Source organism: Physella acuta, unplaced genomic scaffold (genome assembly GCF_028476545.2).
Source record: "Physella acuta isolate Inbredline_101_S28 unplaced genomic scaffold, ASM2847654v3 ptg000115l, whole genome shotgun sequence".
NCBI classification, from domain to species: domain Eukaryota; kingdom Metazoa; phylum Mollusca; class Gastropoda; family Physidae; genus Physella; species Physella acuta.
This window is the reverse complement of record NW_026731635.1, coordinates 475920-495401: the sequence shown is the minus strand read 5'-3', so window position 1 is coordinate 495401 and position 19482 is coordinate 475920. Positions and strand designations below refer to the sequence as shown.

General features: G+C 36.1%; 1 protein-coding gene across 4 annotated transcripts in view; it reads left to right on the top strand.

Annotated features, from left to right (window-relative positions):
* Positions 1–13065, top strand: part of LOC131934657 (cadherin-23) — an 81774-nt gene extending 68709 nt beyond the window's left edge. For all 4 annotated transcript variants that reach the window (XM_059290729.1, XM_059290731.1, XM_059290730.1 and 1 more), the window contains 11 exons: positions 55–303; positions 3596–3762; positions 4361–4518; positions 4838–5000; positions 5477–5620; positions 5925–6070; positions 6536–6716; positions 7233–7318; positions 8443–8516; positions 11306–11370; positions 11622–13065. In XM_059290729.1, the coding sequence (XP_059146712.1) occupies positions 55–303; positions 3596–3762; positions 4361–4518; positions 4838–5000; positions 5477–5620; positions 5925–6070; positions 6536–6716; positions 7233–7318; positions 8443–8516; positions 11306–11350 (1413 nt within the window). In that variant the 3' untranslated portion in view covers positions 11351–11370; positions 11622–13065. The remainder of the gene's footprint in view (positions 1–54; positions 304–3595; positions 3763–4360; positions 4519–4837; positions 5001–5476; positions 5621–5924; positions 6071–6535; positions 6717–7232; positions 7319–8442; positions 8517–11305; positions 11371–11621) is intronic.
* The last annotated feature ends 6417 nt before the right edge of the window (positions 13066–19482 follow it).

Genomic DNA, 19482 nt, shown 5'->3' with positions numbered 1-19482 from the left:
GGATTGGAAATGAATTAGTTTTTAAAATAATTAAAATACTTGACTTTGACATAGGCCATGGATGGTGGAAGCCCTGGACTGACAGCTACAACAGAAATCTCCATTAGCATCACAGACGTGGATGACAACGGTCCAGTCTTCAGCCCCAGTGTGTACAGGATGGAGGTCAAGGAGAACCTACCCCTGGGCACCAGCGTCCTGCAGCTCAACAAGACAGATGCTGACACCTCAGCTAACGCTGGCGCCATCTACAGCATCATCACCACATTATCTGATGGCTCTGTTGCTGCCCAATATTTTCAGGTACATTTATTTTCTACATTGTTTTTATTCATTAGACACACAAATATATTCATATAAGGTGTAAAAAACAAGGTTTCCTTCTCAGACCATGCAGTCATAGGGCAGGTAAGGTAGAGTTGACCTGTTTCTTTGACCACAGAAATTATACAAAGGTCAGTTTTATGTCTGGCCTCTTTTACTTTTCCTAACACACAGGTACCCATCAAAGCTGGGTGAACTATGTGATCTCTTATGCCCTTAAGTCTGGCATCCAAACTCCAGACTTTTGGTTCAGCAGTTGAGTTATAAAAAATGTATTACTGATTAAAAGCTTACTACACTTTTAAAATCATAATTATCCTTATGACTAGGGATTTGCTTTAAAGTTATGATACGCTATTATCAGTGTATGGTTACTTGCCAAGCATGTCTATATGTTAGACTTGATGTATGATGTAGTTCTACTACGTACAAGCAACTGTTGTTGTATGATGTAGTTCTACCACGTACAAGCAACTGTTGTTGTATGATGTAATTCTACCACATACAAGAACCTGTTGTATGATGTAGTTCTACCACGTACAAGCAACTGTTGTTGTATGATGTAATTCTACCACATACAAGCAACTGTTGTATGATGTAGTTCTACTACGTACAAGCAACTGTTGTATGATGTAGTTCTACAACATACAAGCAACTGTTGTTGTATGATGTAGTTCTACCACGTACAAGCAACTGTTGTTGTATGATGTAGTTCTACCACGTACAAGCAACTGTTGTTGTATGATGTAGTTCTACCACGTACAAGCAACTGTTGTATGATGTAGTTCTACTATATACAAGCAACTGTTGTATGATGTAGTTCTACCACATACAAGCAACTGTTGTATGATGTAGTTCTACCACATACAAGCAACTGTTGTATGATGTAGTTCTACCACATACAAGCAACTGTTGTATGATGTAGTTCTACCACATACAAGCAACTGTTGTATGATGTAGTTCTACCACATACAAGCAACTGTTGTATGATGTAGTTCTACTATATACAAGCAACTGTTGTATGATGTAGTTCTACCACATACAAGCAACTGTTGTATGATGTAGTTCTACCACATACAAGCAACTGTTGTATGATGTAGTTCTACCACATACAAGCAACTGTTGTATGATGTAGTTCTACCACATACAAGCAACTGTTGTATGATGTAGTTCTACTATATACAAGCAACTGTTGTATGATGTAGTTCTACCACATACAAGCAACTGTTGTATGATGTAGTTCTACTATATACAAGCAACTGTTGTATGATGTAGTTCTACCACATACAAGCAACTGTTGTATGATGTAGTTCTACCACATACAAGCAACTGTTGTATGATGTAGTTCTACTATATACAAGCAATTGTTGTATGATGTAGTTCTACTATATACAAGCAACTGTTGTATGATGTAGTTCTACCACATACAAGCAACTGTTGTATGATGTAGTTCTACTATATACAAGCAACTGTTGTATGATGTAGTTCTACCACATACAAGCAACTGTTGTATGATGTAGTTCTACTATATACAAGCAACTGTTGTATGATGTAGTTCTACCACATACAAGCAACTGTTGTATGATGTAGTTCTACCACATACAAGCAACTGTTGTATGATGTAGTTCTACTATATACAAGCAACTGTTGTATGATGTAGTTCTACTATATACAAGCAACTGTTGTATGATGTAGTTCTACCACATACAAGCAACTGTTGTATGATGTAGTTCTACCACATACAAGCAACTGTTGTATGATGTAGTTCTACCACATACAAGCAACTGTTGTATGATGTAGTTCTACCACATACAAGCAACTGTTGTATGATGTAGTTCTACTATATACAAGCAACTGTTGTATGATGTAGTTCTACCACATACAAGCAACTGTTGTATGATGTAGTTCTACTATATACAAGCAACTGTTGTATGATGTAGTTCTACTATATACAAGCAACTGTTGTATGATGTAGTTCTACCACATACAAGCAACTGTTGTATGATGTAGTTCTACCACATACAAGCAACTGTTGTATGATGTAGTTCTACTATATACAAGCAACTGTTGTATGATGTAGTTCTACCACATACAAGCAACTGTTGTATGATGTAGTTCTACTATATACAAGCAACTGTTGTATGATGTAGTTCTACCACATACAAGCAACTGTTGTATGATGTAGTTCTACCACATACAAGCAACTGTTGTATGATGTAGTTCTACCACATACAAGCAACTGTTGTATGATGTAGTTCTACCACATACAAGCAACTGTTGTATGATGTAGTTCTACTATATACAAGCAACTGTTGTATGATGTAGTTCTACTATATACAAGCAACTGTTGTATGATGTAGTTCTACCACATACAAGCAACTGTTGTATGATGTAGTTCTACCACATACAAGCAACTGTTGTATGATGTAGTTCTACTATATACAAGCAACTGTTGTATGATGTAGTTCTACCACATACAAGCAACTGTTGTATGATGTAGTTCTACTATATACAAGCAACTGTTGTATGATGTAGTTCTACCACATACAAGCAACTGTTGTATGATGTAGTTCTACCACATACAAGCAACTGTTGTATGATGTAGTTCTACCACATACAAGCAACTGTTGTATGATGTAGTTCTACTATATACAAGCAACTGTTGTATGATGTAGTTCTACTATATACAAGCAACTGTTGTATGATGTAGTTCTACCACATACAAGCAACTGTTGTATGATGTAGTTCTACTATATACAAGCAACTGTTGTATGATGTAGTTCTACTATATACAAGCAACTGTTGTATGATGTAGTTCTACCACATACAAGCAACTGTTGTATGATGTAGTTCTACCACATACAAGCAACTGTTGTATGATGTAGTTCTACTATATACAAGCAACTGTTGTATGATGTAGTTCTACCACATACAAGCAACTGTTGTATGATGTAGTTCTACTATATACAAGCAACTGTTGTATGATGTAGTTCTACCACATACAAGCAACTGTTGTATGATGTAGTTCTACCACATACAAGCAACTGTTGTATGATGTAGTTCTACCACATACAAGCAACTGTTGTATGATGTAGTTCTACTATATACAAGCAACTGTTGTATGATGTAGTTCTACCACATACAAGCAACTGTTGTATGATGTAGTTCTACCACATACAAGCAACTGTTGTATGATGTAGTTCTACTATATACAAGCAACTGTTGTATGATGTAGTTCTACCACATACAAGCAACTGTTGACCATTCCCAGGTGGATCAGACAGGTGTGGTCAGCACCAGCGTCAACAAACTGGATTACGAGCAGGTCAAGAGCCTAAACTTCCTCATCCGAGCCACTGGGCCCAACACTCTGACTTCTTCGACTGCCTCTGTCTACATCACTGTCACTGATGAGAATGACAACGCTCCAAAGTTCAAGTTAGTATTTTATGGGAACCCTGTCTTGGTTTGATTCATCAATAACAAAACCATATGAGTCTTTAAACACTAGTCTTAAAATTTAATGGATGATATGCTTCAATTTATTTTTACAAATTAGACACTGGTTCATAGTAATAAAAACACTGTTCTCCATCCAACCATAAGGTGATTTTGTCAAAGACAAATAATGTATTAGTGCATGGATGTTTATGTTAAATGGTCAAGGAAGTGTGGGCGGCAGTATTCTATCAGTAATTGGTCAGTCACTTACAAAACACTGACTAGTTTCTGATAGCTACTGTCTTGCAACTTGATATCTCCCTGTCAAAAACTCTTGATGCCCCAAAGCTTTAATACCAGCTGAGGCAAAGTTAATTAGCTTATAGAAACAAACCAGTAAACAAAAGTATGAGTTAATATTTACAGGTAAAAAAATGCAGTTAATAAAAGCTTGAGTTGATATTTACAGGAAAAAAATCAGTAAATAAAAGGCAGAGTTAATATTTACAGATTTAAAAAAATATTAAACAAAAGCATGAACTGAAATTTACAATTAAAATAATCAGAAAATAAAATAATGAGTTGATGTTTACAGGTCAGAGTTTGTGAATGGTGAAGTGGCCTACAACAAAGAGTGCTCCACTAAAATAACAACAGTCACAGCCACTGATGCAGACACAGGGGAGAACGCTAGAGTTACCTACACTTTAGACAATTCAAATGGAGCTCTATTTTCAATCAATTCATTAACTGGTCAGTACCACTCTTTGTTCCATGGGTCACTCCTTTGTTTGATTGGTCACTCCTTTGTTCCATTGGTCACTCCTTTGTTCCATTGGTCATTCCTTTGTCCCATTGGTCACTCCTTTGTTTCATTGGTCATTCCTTTGTCCCATTGGTCACTCCTTTGTTTCATTGGTCACTCCTTTGTTTCATGGGTCACTCCTTTGTTTCATGGGTCACTCATTTGTCCCATAGGTCATTCCTTTGTTCTATGGTCATTCCTTTGTCCCATTGGTCACACTTTGTTCTTACAAATGACTCTACTAATAGTTTCCTGCTACCTTTACAGGGGAGCTAACCTTGGATGGCACAGCCCTAGCCAACAAGAAATACACTGTCCTTGTGAAGGCTAATGACAACGGTGTCCCACAGCTGACCTCCACAACAACAGTTAGGATTGACACTTTCATTCCTAAAGAAGTTGCCATTTCTTTTGCACTTTCTATAAGCAGGTAGGCTTTACTAATGCTTCTGTGCAATTTATATCAAAATATCATTACTGGTAGGTTCCATTTGATTATTAGTTCAAAACATGAAGAATATATATATATATATATATATATATATATATATATATATATATATATATATATATATATATATATATATATATATATACACACACACACACACACACACACACACATTAGAAAACATGATTTTGTGCACACAATTAATTTTGAGACTGAAGTTATCAGTTCACTTCTTGGGCTCAAGTCTCTAGGAGATCCTTGAGTCTAACCAGCCCTAATGGGTACCTGACATGAGTGCGCACAACACAATCCCCTAATATGCTGACACCTAAGAAACAGATAAACAATCTATTTCAACTGCAATAAGTGCCACAATGTCTTAGAATCTAGTGTTTTTTTAAACCAGTATTAACTGTTCTTGTGATTCATTCTGAAATTTTGTCTGAACTTTTCAGAGCCAGTTTTGTGGCTCAGCAGGATACCTTCATCAAAAACATGCAGGACGCCCTCCGCAAGAAATACCCTCAGGCTGTGCTCAGACTCTGGTGTGTTCAGGAGCGTGACGGAGCCATTGCCAGACGCAAACGCCAGACCACCAGGTATGAAATTTCAAATTAGTTCTGGCACTAAGTTTAGTTTTGGATATTACACTTTTTATTGCAGTATATAATATGATTTTATTGTGTTAGTTTTTCTCATGTTCTTGTCACATTACTTTGAAACAAAGTTATGAACTAAGTTTGACTTTGTATACCATGTACCTAACATCTTCACAGAATGCTTGGTATTTTAACACTTTGTCAGATCATATATTCTTAGTATTTTGCCACACCATTCTTCCATATTTCATATATATTTTAACAGAAATATATTTTAAACATTTCTTTTGTTAAAATTTCCCAGCAAACCTGTCACAGTGTCAGTCTATTCCCTGAAAGATGGCACCACAGAATCAGCAGACCAAATCACTCAGGATAAAATGTATCTCTCACAATCGGAGCTCCTGAGTGCTGTGTCTACTAATGGTGTACCCAACAGTGATATTGCAGGTGAGACCCATCGTGAAATCTCTGCTGTCTCATGGTTTGGTATTTATCTTCTTTTCCCGTTTATGTCCAAGACACATAGGGTAGTTGAAGTAGAGTTCATCTTTATCAATAACCTTGGCTTACAGGCGAATGGTGTGGATAGTATGCCCTGCCATCTTAGTTTCTCTAATGAGACTCTAGTACATATCAGAACTAGGTGAACTAAGAGACATCCTACTGACTCGAGTCAGGAATCGAACTTAGACATTTTGGTTAGCTGTCATGAGCTCTACCATCTTACCCCACCACTTAATTAAAAAAACAAATTTAGAGAAGTTTTTTTTATTTTATTATCTATTATAAACGATACTGCAGTCAATTTTATTTATGTTTCATTTAACCTGAATGATTTTTTCTGAATTTTTTTATAAGATATTTTTCCCCATTCTCACTCATCTATAAATGTGTCATCAATATTTCTCCTAGGATCAACATTTGCATACTTCAAAATAAATGAGGTGCAGAAGTACAGTGAGACTTCTTCCTCCAGCTATGACTGGTGGGATACAATATATGGACCAATCATCACAGCCATCTTGATAGCACTGGGGCTCATTTTGATCGCCATTGTCATTGTGTGCTGCTGGCGCTACCATCACAAGAAAAAGTACAATGCAATCTTTTTTACAAACATTTAGATTTAGAACTATCTTACCAGTACAAACTTTTGATAAAATACATGTTTTCTGTACACACCATTTATACAATCAACCTATTCCAAAAAGTACAATGCAATCTATTTTACAAACATTAAGATTTAGAACTATCTTTCCAGTACAAACTTTTGAGAAAAAGCATGTTTTCTGTGCATACCATTTATACATTCAACCTATTCCAAAAATTACAATGCAATCTATGTTACAAACATTTAGATTTAGAACTATCTTTCCAGTACAAACTTTTGATAAAATACATGTTTGCTGTACACATCATTTAAACATTCAAGCTATTCAATAAGTATTACCATTTTTATTTCTTTACAAATCATTAAAATACATACATCTTTAAATATAAACCATATTTTTATCCATAAGATATATAAACAACCCCAAATGTCATGAAATTAGCTTTATATCATACCCCAACAACAAGGATTAAGGTTTTAAACAAACTTTTTACCCAGGTCATCTGAGGACAGTTCCCTACAATCTTCCAGTCATGAAGCTTCCAACATTCCAAACCATCATCCAGCTCAGAGACATTTCAGAGGTGAACACTGCTTTTATTACATGCAGATAAAATAATCAATTCTTAATTAATAGCTTTTATTACATGCCAGATAAAAATAATTAATTCTTAATTAATAGCTGTTATTACATGTCAGATAAAATGTATTCTAATTATTAGCTTTTATTTTTGACAGGTAAAAATATTTGATTCTTAATGTCCTTCATATCAAAGGTCTCTATAAATGTGCAGTCCTTTGGCAAAACCTGCTAAGTCACTTACAATTGAATTTCTGGAAATCATCTTTTTAAAATATTTCTTTGTAACAAATCTTAAGGTTTTTTATTGTTCAATGTTAAAATATTCATTTTTAAATTTTGAAGTAGATCTATACCTGGTACAATAGTGTGGTTGACTTAGTGATTTTTGCAAATGGACTCCTCAAATGGTCAGTGAACTTTGCCATATTTGCACTCCCTGCTCTTTTATCACTTGTTCTCACCAGGATCCCACCCCCTCCCTACCCCAGACATTTTGCAGTAATAAAAGGAAAAAATATAATGCTGGGTCTCTTTTTAAAATACCATATTCTACAAAGTTTCTTTCAGACATTTCTTTTTAAGGGGGGGGGGGGGGGGGGGTTGGGTTCTGGCCTCTTGTAGCACCTCTTCTCACCCAAAATAAAAATCAAAAGAAATATCATTTATATAGAAAATGTATACTTTAAACAGTGTCTGCCCCCTCTCCTCCACCTACATGGAAATTAAAGTGCACCCCTCTAAAATTTTCAAATATCCCCCTTGTGAGTTGAGTTATACAAAAATTTTGTCAGTGTTGTAAAAAAATGTCTATGAGTAGTACAAAAATGTTGTCTGTGAGTTGTACAAAAATGTTGTCTGTGAGTTGTACAAAAATGTTGTCTTTGAGTTGTACTAAAATGTCTGTGTTGTACTAAAATGTTGTCTGTGAGTTGTACAAAAGTGTTGTCTGTGAGTTGTACAAAAATGTTGTCTGTGAGTTGTACAAAAATGTTGTCTTTGAGTTGTACTAAAATGTCTGTGTTGTACTAAAATGTTGTCTGTGAGTTGTACCAAAATGTTATCTGTGTAGTTTGTGAGCTATAACAACACATTTTGTCTAACAACTGTACCAAATTCTATTTCAAGGCTACAGAGATGTTGAATTTTATCCCACCTATCCCATGCCGTACCCAGTTAGAATGGTGAATGAAGAGTCCGAGGTGAGTTAATTTCTTGCTTGACACCAACTATAAGGTAATACAGTGGCATAGGCAGGCATTTCAAGGACCCTACTATTTCTAACATTTAAAAAATTAAAAAATTAATTTGGCTTAATTAATAGCATTAATTATTTTTATTTAATCTAGAGTATATTAGTAATTGTAAAATAAGAATTAAATAAACTGCAAGTGATCTCCCCTAAACATTCTTCTATACTTGTGTATAAAAGTAAGGGGTTGAGATAACACTACCAGAGGGATCAGGCTATAGAAATGGTTGGGATAACACTACCAGTAGGATCAGGCTATACAAATGGTTGGGATAACACTACCAGTAGGATCAGGCTATAGAAATGGTTGGGATAACACTACCAGTAGGATCAGGCTATAGAAATGGTTGGGATAACATTACTAGTGGAATCAGGCTATAGCAATGGTTGGGATAACACTACCAGTAGGATCAGGCTATAGAAATGGTTGGGATAACACTACCAGTAGGATCAGGCTATAGAAATGGTTGGGATAACACTACAGTGGGTTCAGGCTATAGAAATGGTTGGGATAACACTACCAGTAGGATCAGGCTATAGAAATGGTTGGGTTAACACTACCAGAGGGATCAGGCTATAGAAATGGTTGGGATAACACTACAGTGGGTTCAGGCTATAGAAATGGTTGGGATAACACTACCATTAGGATCAGGCTATAGAAATGATTGGGATAACACTACTAGTAGGATCAGGCTATAGAAATGGTTGGGATAACACTACCAGAGGGATCAGGCTATAGAAATGGTTGGGATAACACTACCAGTAGGATAAGGCTATAGAAATGGTTGGGATAACACTACCAGTAGGATCAGGCTATAGAAATGGTTGGGATAACACTACCAGTAGGATCAGGCTATAGAAATGGTTGGGATAACACTACCAGTAGGATCAGGCTATAGAAATGGTTGGGATAACACTACCAGTGGGATCAGGCTATTGAAATGGTTGGGATAACACTACCAGTAGGATAAGGCTATAGAAATGGTTGGGATAACACTACCAGTAGGATCAGGCTATAGAAATGGTTGGGATAACACTACCAGTAGGATCAGGCTATAGAAATGGTTGGGATAACACTACCAGTAGGATAAGGCTATAGAAATGGTTGGGATAACACTACCAGTGGGATCAGGCTATTGAAATGGTTGGGATAACACTACCAGTAGGATCAGGCTATAGAAATGGTTGGGATAACACTACCAGTAGGATCAGGCTATAGAAATGGTTGGGATAACACTACCAGTGGGATCAGGCTATTGAAATGGTTGGGATAACACTACCAGTAGGATCAGGCTATAGAAATGGTTGGGATAACACTACCAGTAGGATAAGGCTATAGAAATGGTTGGGATAACACTACAGTGGGTTCAGGCTATAGAAATGGTTGGGATAACACTACCAGTAGGATAAGGCTATAGAAATGGTTGGGATAACACTACAGTGGGTTCAGGCTATAGAAATGGGAGGTAAGTTTGTAACAAAACCACTGCTTGTTTTCTGAGAAATCACAGAAGCAGGCAGTTCTTAGAAAGAGAAAAACGCTCAAGAAAAACCTAACAAAAATGTGGGCTAGGCTAGGGCATTTATTTTCTGAAACAATTTTTTCTATGGTCGTTAGCAAAGAATGACTACATGTATATTTTAGCATAGTAAAACATTTGACCACAAAATATAACAAAATTAAGGTGTATTAGTGTAGTTAGTTTGCATTTTTCAGTTTGCCCAGTTTTCCTTTGTGCATTTTTCTGGAAAATGATATAAAATGTTTAAATTCTGAATGTATTTTGAGAAATGAGAAAAAGAGTAAAGTACCATTTCCATTTTCCAGAAATCACTCAAAATTTGACATGTGATTTAATATCTGTATAGGAAATTTCACAACCTAATAGAAACTACTCAAATTGTGGGTTGTTCTTTTTGAGAAACCTGACATAAAGTACCATTTACTGTAAACGGAATTGCCCAAAAGTTGAAAAAAAAACTAGGCTTAGTATTTAATGCTTATTTATGAAATTGTTTCCAGTTTATTGAAATGGTATACATCAGGGGTCGGCAACCTGCGGCTCGCAAGCCGCGTGCGGCTCTTTTGATATCAAGATGCGGCTCTCCAGCTCCTTGAACAAATACTAATAAACTTAAAAAAAAAAAAATATTTGAAATTAAAAAATGTTAGTGGCTCTTTAAAACCAGTGAAATATTGAAAATTGTAACTTTTGGCTCTTCCACCTCAAAAGGTTGGCTTCATAAGGTTGCCGACCCCTGGTATACATGAGGTTTTATGTTAAACCACATATATGCAAGACCCCTGGTATACATGAGGTTTTATGTTAAACCACATATATGCAAGCCGTCAAAATTGCTAAATTGGGAAAAAGAACTGTCAACCAGGACACAGGGATTAAAATATTTCAACTTCATTACATTATTATAAAATTACCTAAATCTGCAAATTTAGTATTTATTAATGCTATTTGAACAATACTAGAAAGATAATTTTAAAATTTAAGAATTTTTTAGAATAAAAAATAGTAGGTTTTTAATATTATGTTCTTTATTGCAATAAACATCGACTTATATTGTTTTTTTAAAATTTACTATTGAATTTATCTTTATTTTTAAAATCATATTACAACATTGTTTTAGGTTGTATCCCTTAGGTAAACATATTTTTCAAATGGGAAGTAACTCAAACAATTAAATATTCAATGTGAAAAACAAAATTTTCAAAATGTATTTCAGTATTTTGCTTCACCTCGACTGGCTTACAAGCAATACAGAGTGTAAATAAATTGTTGTCACTAGAAGTAAGTTTTTCCTATCATTAGCAGTACATTTTTTGTTAATGCCGTATGGACTTTGTGCTTAAAACCACTAGGTTTTTTGTTGTATCTTGTACTAAGTAGCAGTAAGTTTTTAAAAGTAATATTTCTATTCAGCTAAAATAGGATTCCTATTGTCTACATATTACCAGTATTTTGTTAGTATAAATCGAACTGATTAGTAGCCAGTGTTTTGTGATTACACATATTGCATTGTTTTATATTTTATATTTCAGCCCAATACTACCACGATACAATTCTCTCCGATGTTTTGATAATCATTTGATTTTTAAGCTTATTTATTTATTGACCACATTAAAGCATAGCAACAATATTTGATGGCAGCTTGCGTAAATAGTCACAAGCTTTGGGGGGTGGGGTGGTGCAGAAGCTTGATCAAAGTTGTAACATTACAGAGACATGCCTTTGAGTGTCACTTGTAAAAATGTGTGCCTCGTATACAAACTGTTAGTATCTGGTATACAAACTGTTAGTATCTGCTACACAAACTGTTAGTATCTGGTATACAAACTGTTAGTATCTGGTACACAAACTGTTAGTATCTGGTACACAAACTGTTAGTATCTGGTATACAAACTGTTAGTATCTGGTACACAAACTGTTAGTATCAGGTACACAAACTGTTAGTATCTGGTACACAAACTGCTAGTATCTGGTACACAAACTGTTAGTATCTGGTATACAAACTGTTAGTATCTGGTGTACAAACTGTTAGTATCTGGTACACAAACTGTTAGTATCTGGTACACAAACTGTTAGTATCTGGTACACAAACTGTTAGTATCTGGTACACAAACTGTTAGTATCTGGTACACAAACTGTTAGTATCTGGTACACAAACTGTTAGTATCTGGTATACAAACTGTTAGTATCTGGTGTAGAAACTGTTAGTATCTGGTATACAAACTGTTAGTATCTGGTACACAAACTGTTAGTATCAGGTACACTAACTGTTAGTATCTGGTACACTAACTGTTAGTATCTGGTACACAAACTGTTAGTATCTGGTACACAAACTGTTAGTATCTGGTATACAAACTGTTAGTATCTGGTGTAGAAACTGTTAGTATCTGGTATACAAACTGTTAGTATCTGGTACACAAACTGTTAGTATCAGGTACACTAACTGTTAGTATCTGGTACACTAACTGTTAGTATCTGGTACACAAACTGTTAGTATCTGGTATACAAACTGTTAGTATCTGGTACACAAACTGTTAGTATCTGGTACACAAACTGTTAGTATCTGGTACACAAACTGTTAGTATCTGGTACACAAACTGTTAGTATCTGGTACACTAACTGTTAGTATCTGGTGCACAAACTGTTAGTATCTGGTACACAAACTGTTAGTATCTGGTACACAAACTGTTAGTATCTGGTACACAAACTGTTAGTATCTGGTACACAAACTGTTAGTATCTGATACCTAACTGTTAGTATCTGGTACACAAACTGTTAGTATCTGGTATACAAACTGTTAGTATCTGGTACACAAACTGTTAGTATCTGGTACACAAACTGTTAGTATCTGGTACACAAACTGTTAGTATCTGGTACACAAACTGTTAGTATCTGGTACACTAACTGTTAGTATCTGGTACACAAACTGTTAGTATCTGGTACACAAACTGTTAGTATCTGGTACACAAACTGTTAGTATCTGGTACACTAACTGTTAGTATCTGGTACACAAACTGTTAGTATCTGGTACACAAACTGTTAGTATCTGGTACACAAACTGTTAGTATCTGGTACACAAACTGTTAGTATCTGGTACACAAACTGTTAGTATCTGATACACTAACTGTTAGTATCTGATACCTAACTGTTAGTATCTGGTACACAAACTGTTAGTATCTGGTACACAAACTGTTAGTATCTGATACCTAACTGTTAGTATCTGATACCTAACTGTTAGTATCTGGTACACAAACTGTTAGTATCTGGTACACAAACTGTTAGTATCTGGTACACAAACTGTTAGTATCTGGTACACAAACTGTTAGTATCTGGTACACAAACTGTTAGTATCTGATACCTAACTGTTAGTATCTGATACCTAACTGTTAGTATCTGATACCTAACTGTTAGTATCTGGTACACAAACTGTTAGTATCTGGTACACAAACTGTTAGTATCTGGTACACAAACTGTTAGTATCTGGTACACAAACTGTTAGTATCTGGTACACAAACTGTTAGTATCTGATACACTAACTGTTAGTATCTGATACCTAACTGTTAGTATCTGGTACACAAACTGTTAGTATCTGGTACACAAACTGTTAGTATCTGATACCTAACTGTTAGTATCTGATACCTAACTGTTAGTATCTGGTACACAAACTGTTAGTATCTGGTACACAAACTGTTAGTATCTGGTACACAAACTGTTAGTATCTGGTACACAAACTGTTAGTATCTGGTACACAAACTGTTAGTATCTGGTACACAAACTGTTAGTATCTGGTACACAAACTGTTAGTATCTGATACCTAACTGTGTGATAAATGTGGTGAACACAGGCAGTGATATCCAAAGGAAGAGACTTGTGTAAGAGAATGCCTGAATGATTTTCTTGAGTAAGGAGTGAGGGAGCTTATTGGTGGGCTTGATATGAAAAATACCTATTCATTAAAGTGTTCATGTACTGTGGTATGTTGGGTCCTTAATGGTAGAAATGGTGGTGATTGCGATTGTAGGAAAAAAAGTCACAGGAAAAAAAAACACAGGAAAAAAAAACACAGAAAAAAAGTCACAGGAAAAAAAGTCACAGGAAAAAAAGTCACAGGAAAAAAAGTCACAAATATATATTTGCATGATATTTGTTAATACTTTTATGTATTAAATATTTAGAGAGTGCAAATTAACTTAGGATTAATTAAATGTAATGTAATGTGTGTAGGCTGTATACGCATAGGAATTTTTATAATTCATCTAAAAATATTTATTATGAAGTATGTAGATTGTAATTATTTTAAACTTACGATTAGTAGTCCACGTTTTTCATTGTGTTTTTTTTTTAAATTACCATGAAAAGGTAAGTTCATCTGACTTGCTGCCCTCAACTCATGGCAACTATAGTTATGTTTAGTTCAACCACCTTTACTGCCCACATTTATCACGGTCATTACATAACAAAACTTAGGATCAAAACAGAAAGCCGACAAGGTTCAAATGCTGGCATTGACGCATAACGTCAACAACACAAAATAAGTTCGGACAACGCCTACTGAGGAGAGGCCGACCAGAGAATAGCCTATGGCAAAATGTGCCTAAGTTTCTTTTATAATTAACTTTTCTACCGCGTATTTAAATAAATACGTAACAAAAGGTGAGATTGTTGCGTTAATTATCTTAGAGTATTTTTACTTATAATTGTTATAAATCATAATGCTTTTAACGTCTATAAATAATTTATGCTATAAAAAAATACAACCCACAACAATAAACATACACAATTTTATAATTCTTAAAAAATTAATAAAAATATTTCTAAAAAGATTTTTGTGACTTTTTTTCTGTGACTTTATTTCTGTGACTTTTTTTCCGATAAAATTTTTCCACTGTGACTTTTTTTCTGTGACTTTTTTTCCTAGCAAAAACTGTGACTTTTTTTCTGTGTTTTTTTTTCCTGTGACTTTTTTTCCGTTTACCGGTGATTGCACCAGTCTGGTGAAGTCATGTGTACTGTAGGTCAGCTTGGTACCGGTGGTGTCACTAGATTAGGTGTCACCCAGTTATTGAGGGTGTCACCCCACCCTACTCCAACAATTGTACATTTTGGTGTCACCACTTCCAACCCTGGTGGTTGTAGTGAGTGGTTGCTGGCTGCTGACAAATACAACGTTAAACACAGTTTAAACCCAATCAAACAAATAGCTTAAAGTGCTGATCTGATGGAACTTGTAGAGGTCTGGCATAAGCTGACACCTCTGGGGTGGTAGGGGGTCCAGAATGGAAATTTTTTTTTAACAATGTGAAATTTATGGAAGCTGCCAATCTGTGTACATTTTAGATAGATTTTATTTTGTAACTTCTTTAAATATTTGATAAAATGTTTTCAAACATTCCATTGTAATTGTTGGCTGTAATTATTACTAATGCTCATTGTTGTTCACAAAGTTTATTTTAATATTCAATGTATGTGATCCTTTTTTATTTTATCCAGTGTGTTCATATGTTATTTTTTATGATCTAAATATCTTATATCTACCTGTATGATGTACATAATAAAAATATGATGTACACTAAGCATAATTTTATATATATATACACATGTTTCTCTATTAAATATTTTCATTGTACACAATTGATTTTTATTTGTTTTTTTACTGACCTATGTTGTGTAACGTTTGAATAGATTTATGTTGTGTATTGTTTAGGGGGTACATCTGACTTCTCTACATCTGCAAGTTCATTTAATCAGTATCAAGATTAAATGTGGAAAAAAGAGTTGAGGTAAAAATCATCTGTAAATGACGTCGAACGGCGGAGTGGTAATAAACGGGGGGGGGGGGGGGGGGGGGGTGGGGTTGTAAGATATTTTTAACAATGGGAAGGGGAGCTAAAAGTTGTGGACCCAAACTTCAGCATTTTTTTAAAAATCTTTGTTTAAACAAATTTTAGAAGTTAGTTTTGCATTTCCACAGAATTGATCAATGTAGATCAACCGAATATTGAACTCATTTACAATCTTTGTATCATAATTATAGTCAGAGTTTCTTCCAGGCATCTCTTCGGGGAACAAAGTCTACCGTGCCCCACCCCCGAACGAAATGGAATTTGTATAGAAAACATATACTTTTACCAGTGTCCGCCCCCCCCCCCCCCCCCCCCGCACGAAAATGTTGTACCCGAAAATATAAAGTGCCTCCCTGGAGAAACAAGTTAATTAAAAAGTCTAGTGACATTTAAGCGCAATTTCCTTATGTTATCTAAAAATAGCTCTGTCGTAGCGTAAATCAAGAGCAGGGTTAGTAAGACCATTGGTTAAAATACATGTTTTATTTACAATATAGTTACATGACTAAAAAACCATTGCGCGCCTAGCTACTGAACGTGATTGACGCAGCCATTGAACGTGATGGCGCCGCTATTAAACGTGATGACGCGTGTGGTGGTGGTTGGAAAAAATGCCTACTAATTCGGTCAAAATTTTAATTAATTGAAAAAAATTTTGTGACCGAACGAAAGGATATTTTTGAAAACTTTCTTCGGCAATATTGTTCTAAATTATAGCAGGAATCGATTGGTACATGTTTCAAGTCGCTAAGTTGTCTGGTTGCCGAGATATGGGCCAAAAACTGCATTTTTTCGAGTTTTTTTGGCTTTTCCGGGAAATACATGAAAGAAACCCGGAATTTTTATGGCCTATGCTCATCCTCGTAACTTACTTAACATAATTGCTTTTGGAACTAGTCATCGATATTGCTTCGTTGAGGAGGAGATACGACTTAAAGCTGCGGACACACATTCATACATCCATCCATCCATCCATTCATCCAGAAATGACGGGTTAATAAACGCAATTCTCCAGAATGGAAATTGCGCTAAAAAGTCTGGAAGAAACACTGAATATACAGATTTGTGATATTTTCTTGAATTCATTCAGCTAAAGATATTAGTATCATATTGTGATTAGCGATGTTTGTTTCAAATAAGAATAACTGAAATAATCAGATTACTTTTTTTAAATTTCTAAGTGTGACATCACACTTTTTATATTCCCGTCACCCTCGTCACACATGGTCACAACCTGCAAACAAACATGTTTATGGATATCCAAAATAAGTTATTCTCAGATGAAATCACGGAAGCTCAGTATGGTGGAACTTTAGGGTGACCGTTGGTGGGATGAGGTAAAGGATAACTGTGCATTGAAATGTATGGCCACGGGATGCCAAATCCGAAGAAAAGGGTCTCCAAGTTCGAGTACTACGTTACTGGATCTCTGACCGGAGTCATTCCAGAGAAGGTGTGTGTTTATAGAGCGTTCACGTATTACATTACCGGTCATGATCGCGGTCTCACAAGAGAAGGTTCGTGTCTATAATTAGGAAGTGAACCACGTGACAGCCAGCTACACCTTATTTATGAGTTTCCCGACTGCATGTTGGGATTGTCGTGAATGCCGGTATTTTAGACGTGAGAGAAATCAGGACAACTTTACAATAAAGCGAACTCTGCCCGATGTATCAAAACAGTACAGACTTCAAATTTTTTTTTTAGAATCCATACAATGTTTTAAAACCAAAATCATTATGGTCTAACTATTGTAAAGGGTATTCCTCCAATAAAAAATATGTGCTGAATCACTCAGTAAATGCCTTTATAGTTCAACAAATTCAACGATCGCGTTTATTAGGGGAATATCAATGACTACCTAAACACTACCCTTCAACGATGCCCCTTCCTACCATTGGTAGAGGATGTATATAACAATTTGGATAAATTCGGTAAATTAATAATTCTGTTTTGGAACTGATGAATCCTTAAGATGATACAAAATGGCAACACTTTTAACTTTCTTCCCGAAAAATAAAATAATAAATCACTCTTTTGGATGCCCACCTGATGTGAATTCCCAGCCCCCCCCCCCCCCCAACAAGAAAGTCAGGCCTAGCGTTCATAAGATCACTAACTGTCTACTACAGGCATCCCGTCTGCTCACTAAATAAAACGTCTTCATCGGTCCTCATACAATAGGGTATCTGTTTACGTGTTTCCCAAATTTACATCCCATGTCAGGTCGGGGGCTAAATCGCATCCAACTATCTCCAGTCACCTCAGGTCAAATGCAAGGCGACCGTACCCTGCACACAGCGAGTGTGACACTGTTTTTTATCGAATTACGACCTGTCCCAGTTCAGGTGGTTGATTACTCACTAACATCAACCATGGTCTCAGTTATAACAATCAACAACGTCGGCTTTCGACCATTTGATTTCTCCCAAGTGAATTCAGCTACAATTATTTAAGTTTACTAACTAATTCAGATTAACAGTGACGGTGCTGAAGTGACGTTCACCACCCCCCAAACGCCGGCTCTGCCCACATAGGAGATCATTGAAAAAGTAGGATAAGGGCTGGTCTATTACACCGATATTTTATTTTTTTGGGCGATCATAAAAAATGGATTCCTCTTCCTTAATGTCTTTCTAGCCGTCTCAGTAAAACAAAACAAAACCCAATTAATGCACCAAGATTTCAACACATTTTTTCCCGTCACTGTTGGGAGGGCTTTTATCAACAACACCCCCTCAAGCCCCAACGAGGCCCGCCCTTGAGCAGAGGCGTAGCGACCCTTCCCGGTGCCCGGGGACAAACTTTTCATTTGCACCCCCCCCCCCTCAAACTTTTGATTTGCACCCCCTCGAACTTTTCATTTGCACTTGCATCCCCCCTCAAACTTTCAATTTGGCGCCCCCCCTAAGGTCGGCGCCCGGGGACATATGTCCCTCCCCCCCCCCCTCGCTACGCCTCTGCCCTTGAGTGCAGTAACCAAACTGTCATCTCTACATCCTTGAGTTTTGCGGCCATTTTCAAAGGTGCTTTTTTAAAAACTTAAGTCTTCTACAATACTTGACATCGCCAGCTTTATCGAAACATCTACACTGCATTAGAGGTTTAGCAGTTCTTCTCTGCATGACTAAGTGTTAAATTTAGATAAACAAAAATAAAACAGTTTGAAAATGATTCAGTCTAGATGTGAAAGTGGGCAGATAGGATGATGGCATGTTATCGGAGTTCGATCTGAAGCAATCAGAAGTGCACGATCCGGTTTCTCGTCATCCTTGTTCGTGGGTTCTGAGGGATTTTTTTTTTACTGCAAGTAAAATCCATTCATAGATCTATGTCTCAAGATGTGACGCAACAAGACAGTGGGAACTTGGCAGCTGATTGGGCAAGACGACGCAAGGCCGAGTACCACGCTAGTCCGGAGTTAAATAAAGAAAATGGCGGTTAGCAAAGTGACAAGGAAGAACTTAGAATTTTTGGGAGGGGGGGGGGAGGCTGGTGTCTAATGAGATTTAGTAAGATAGCATCGCCCAGACGGATTTTCAAATCAAAA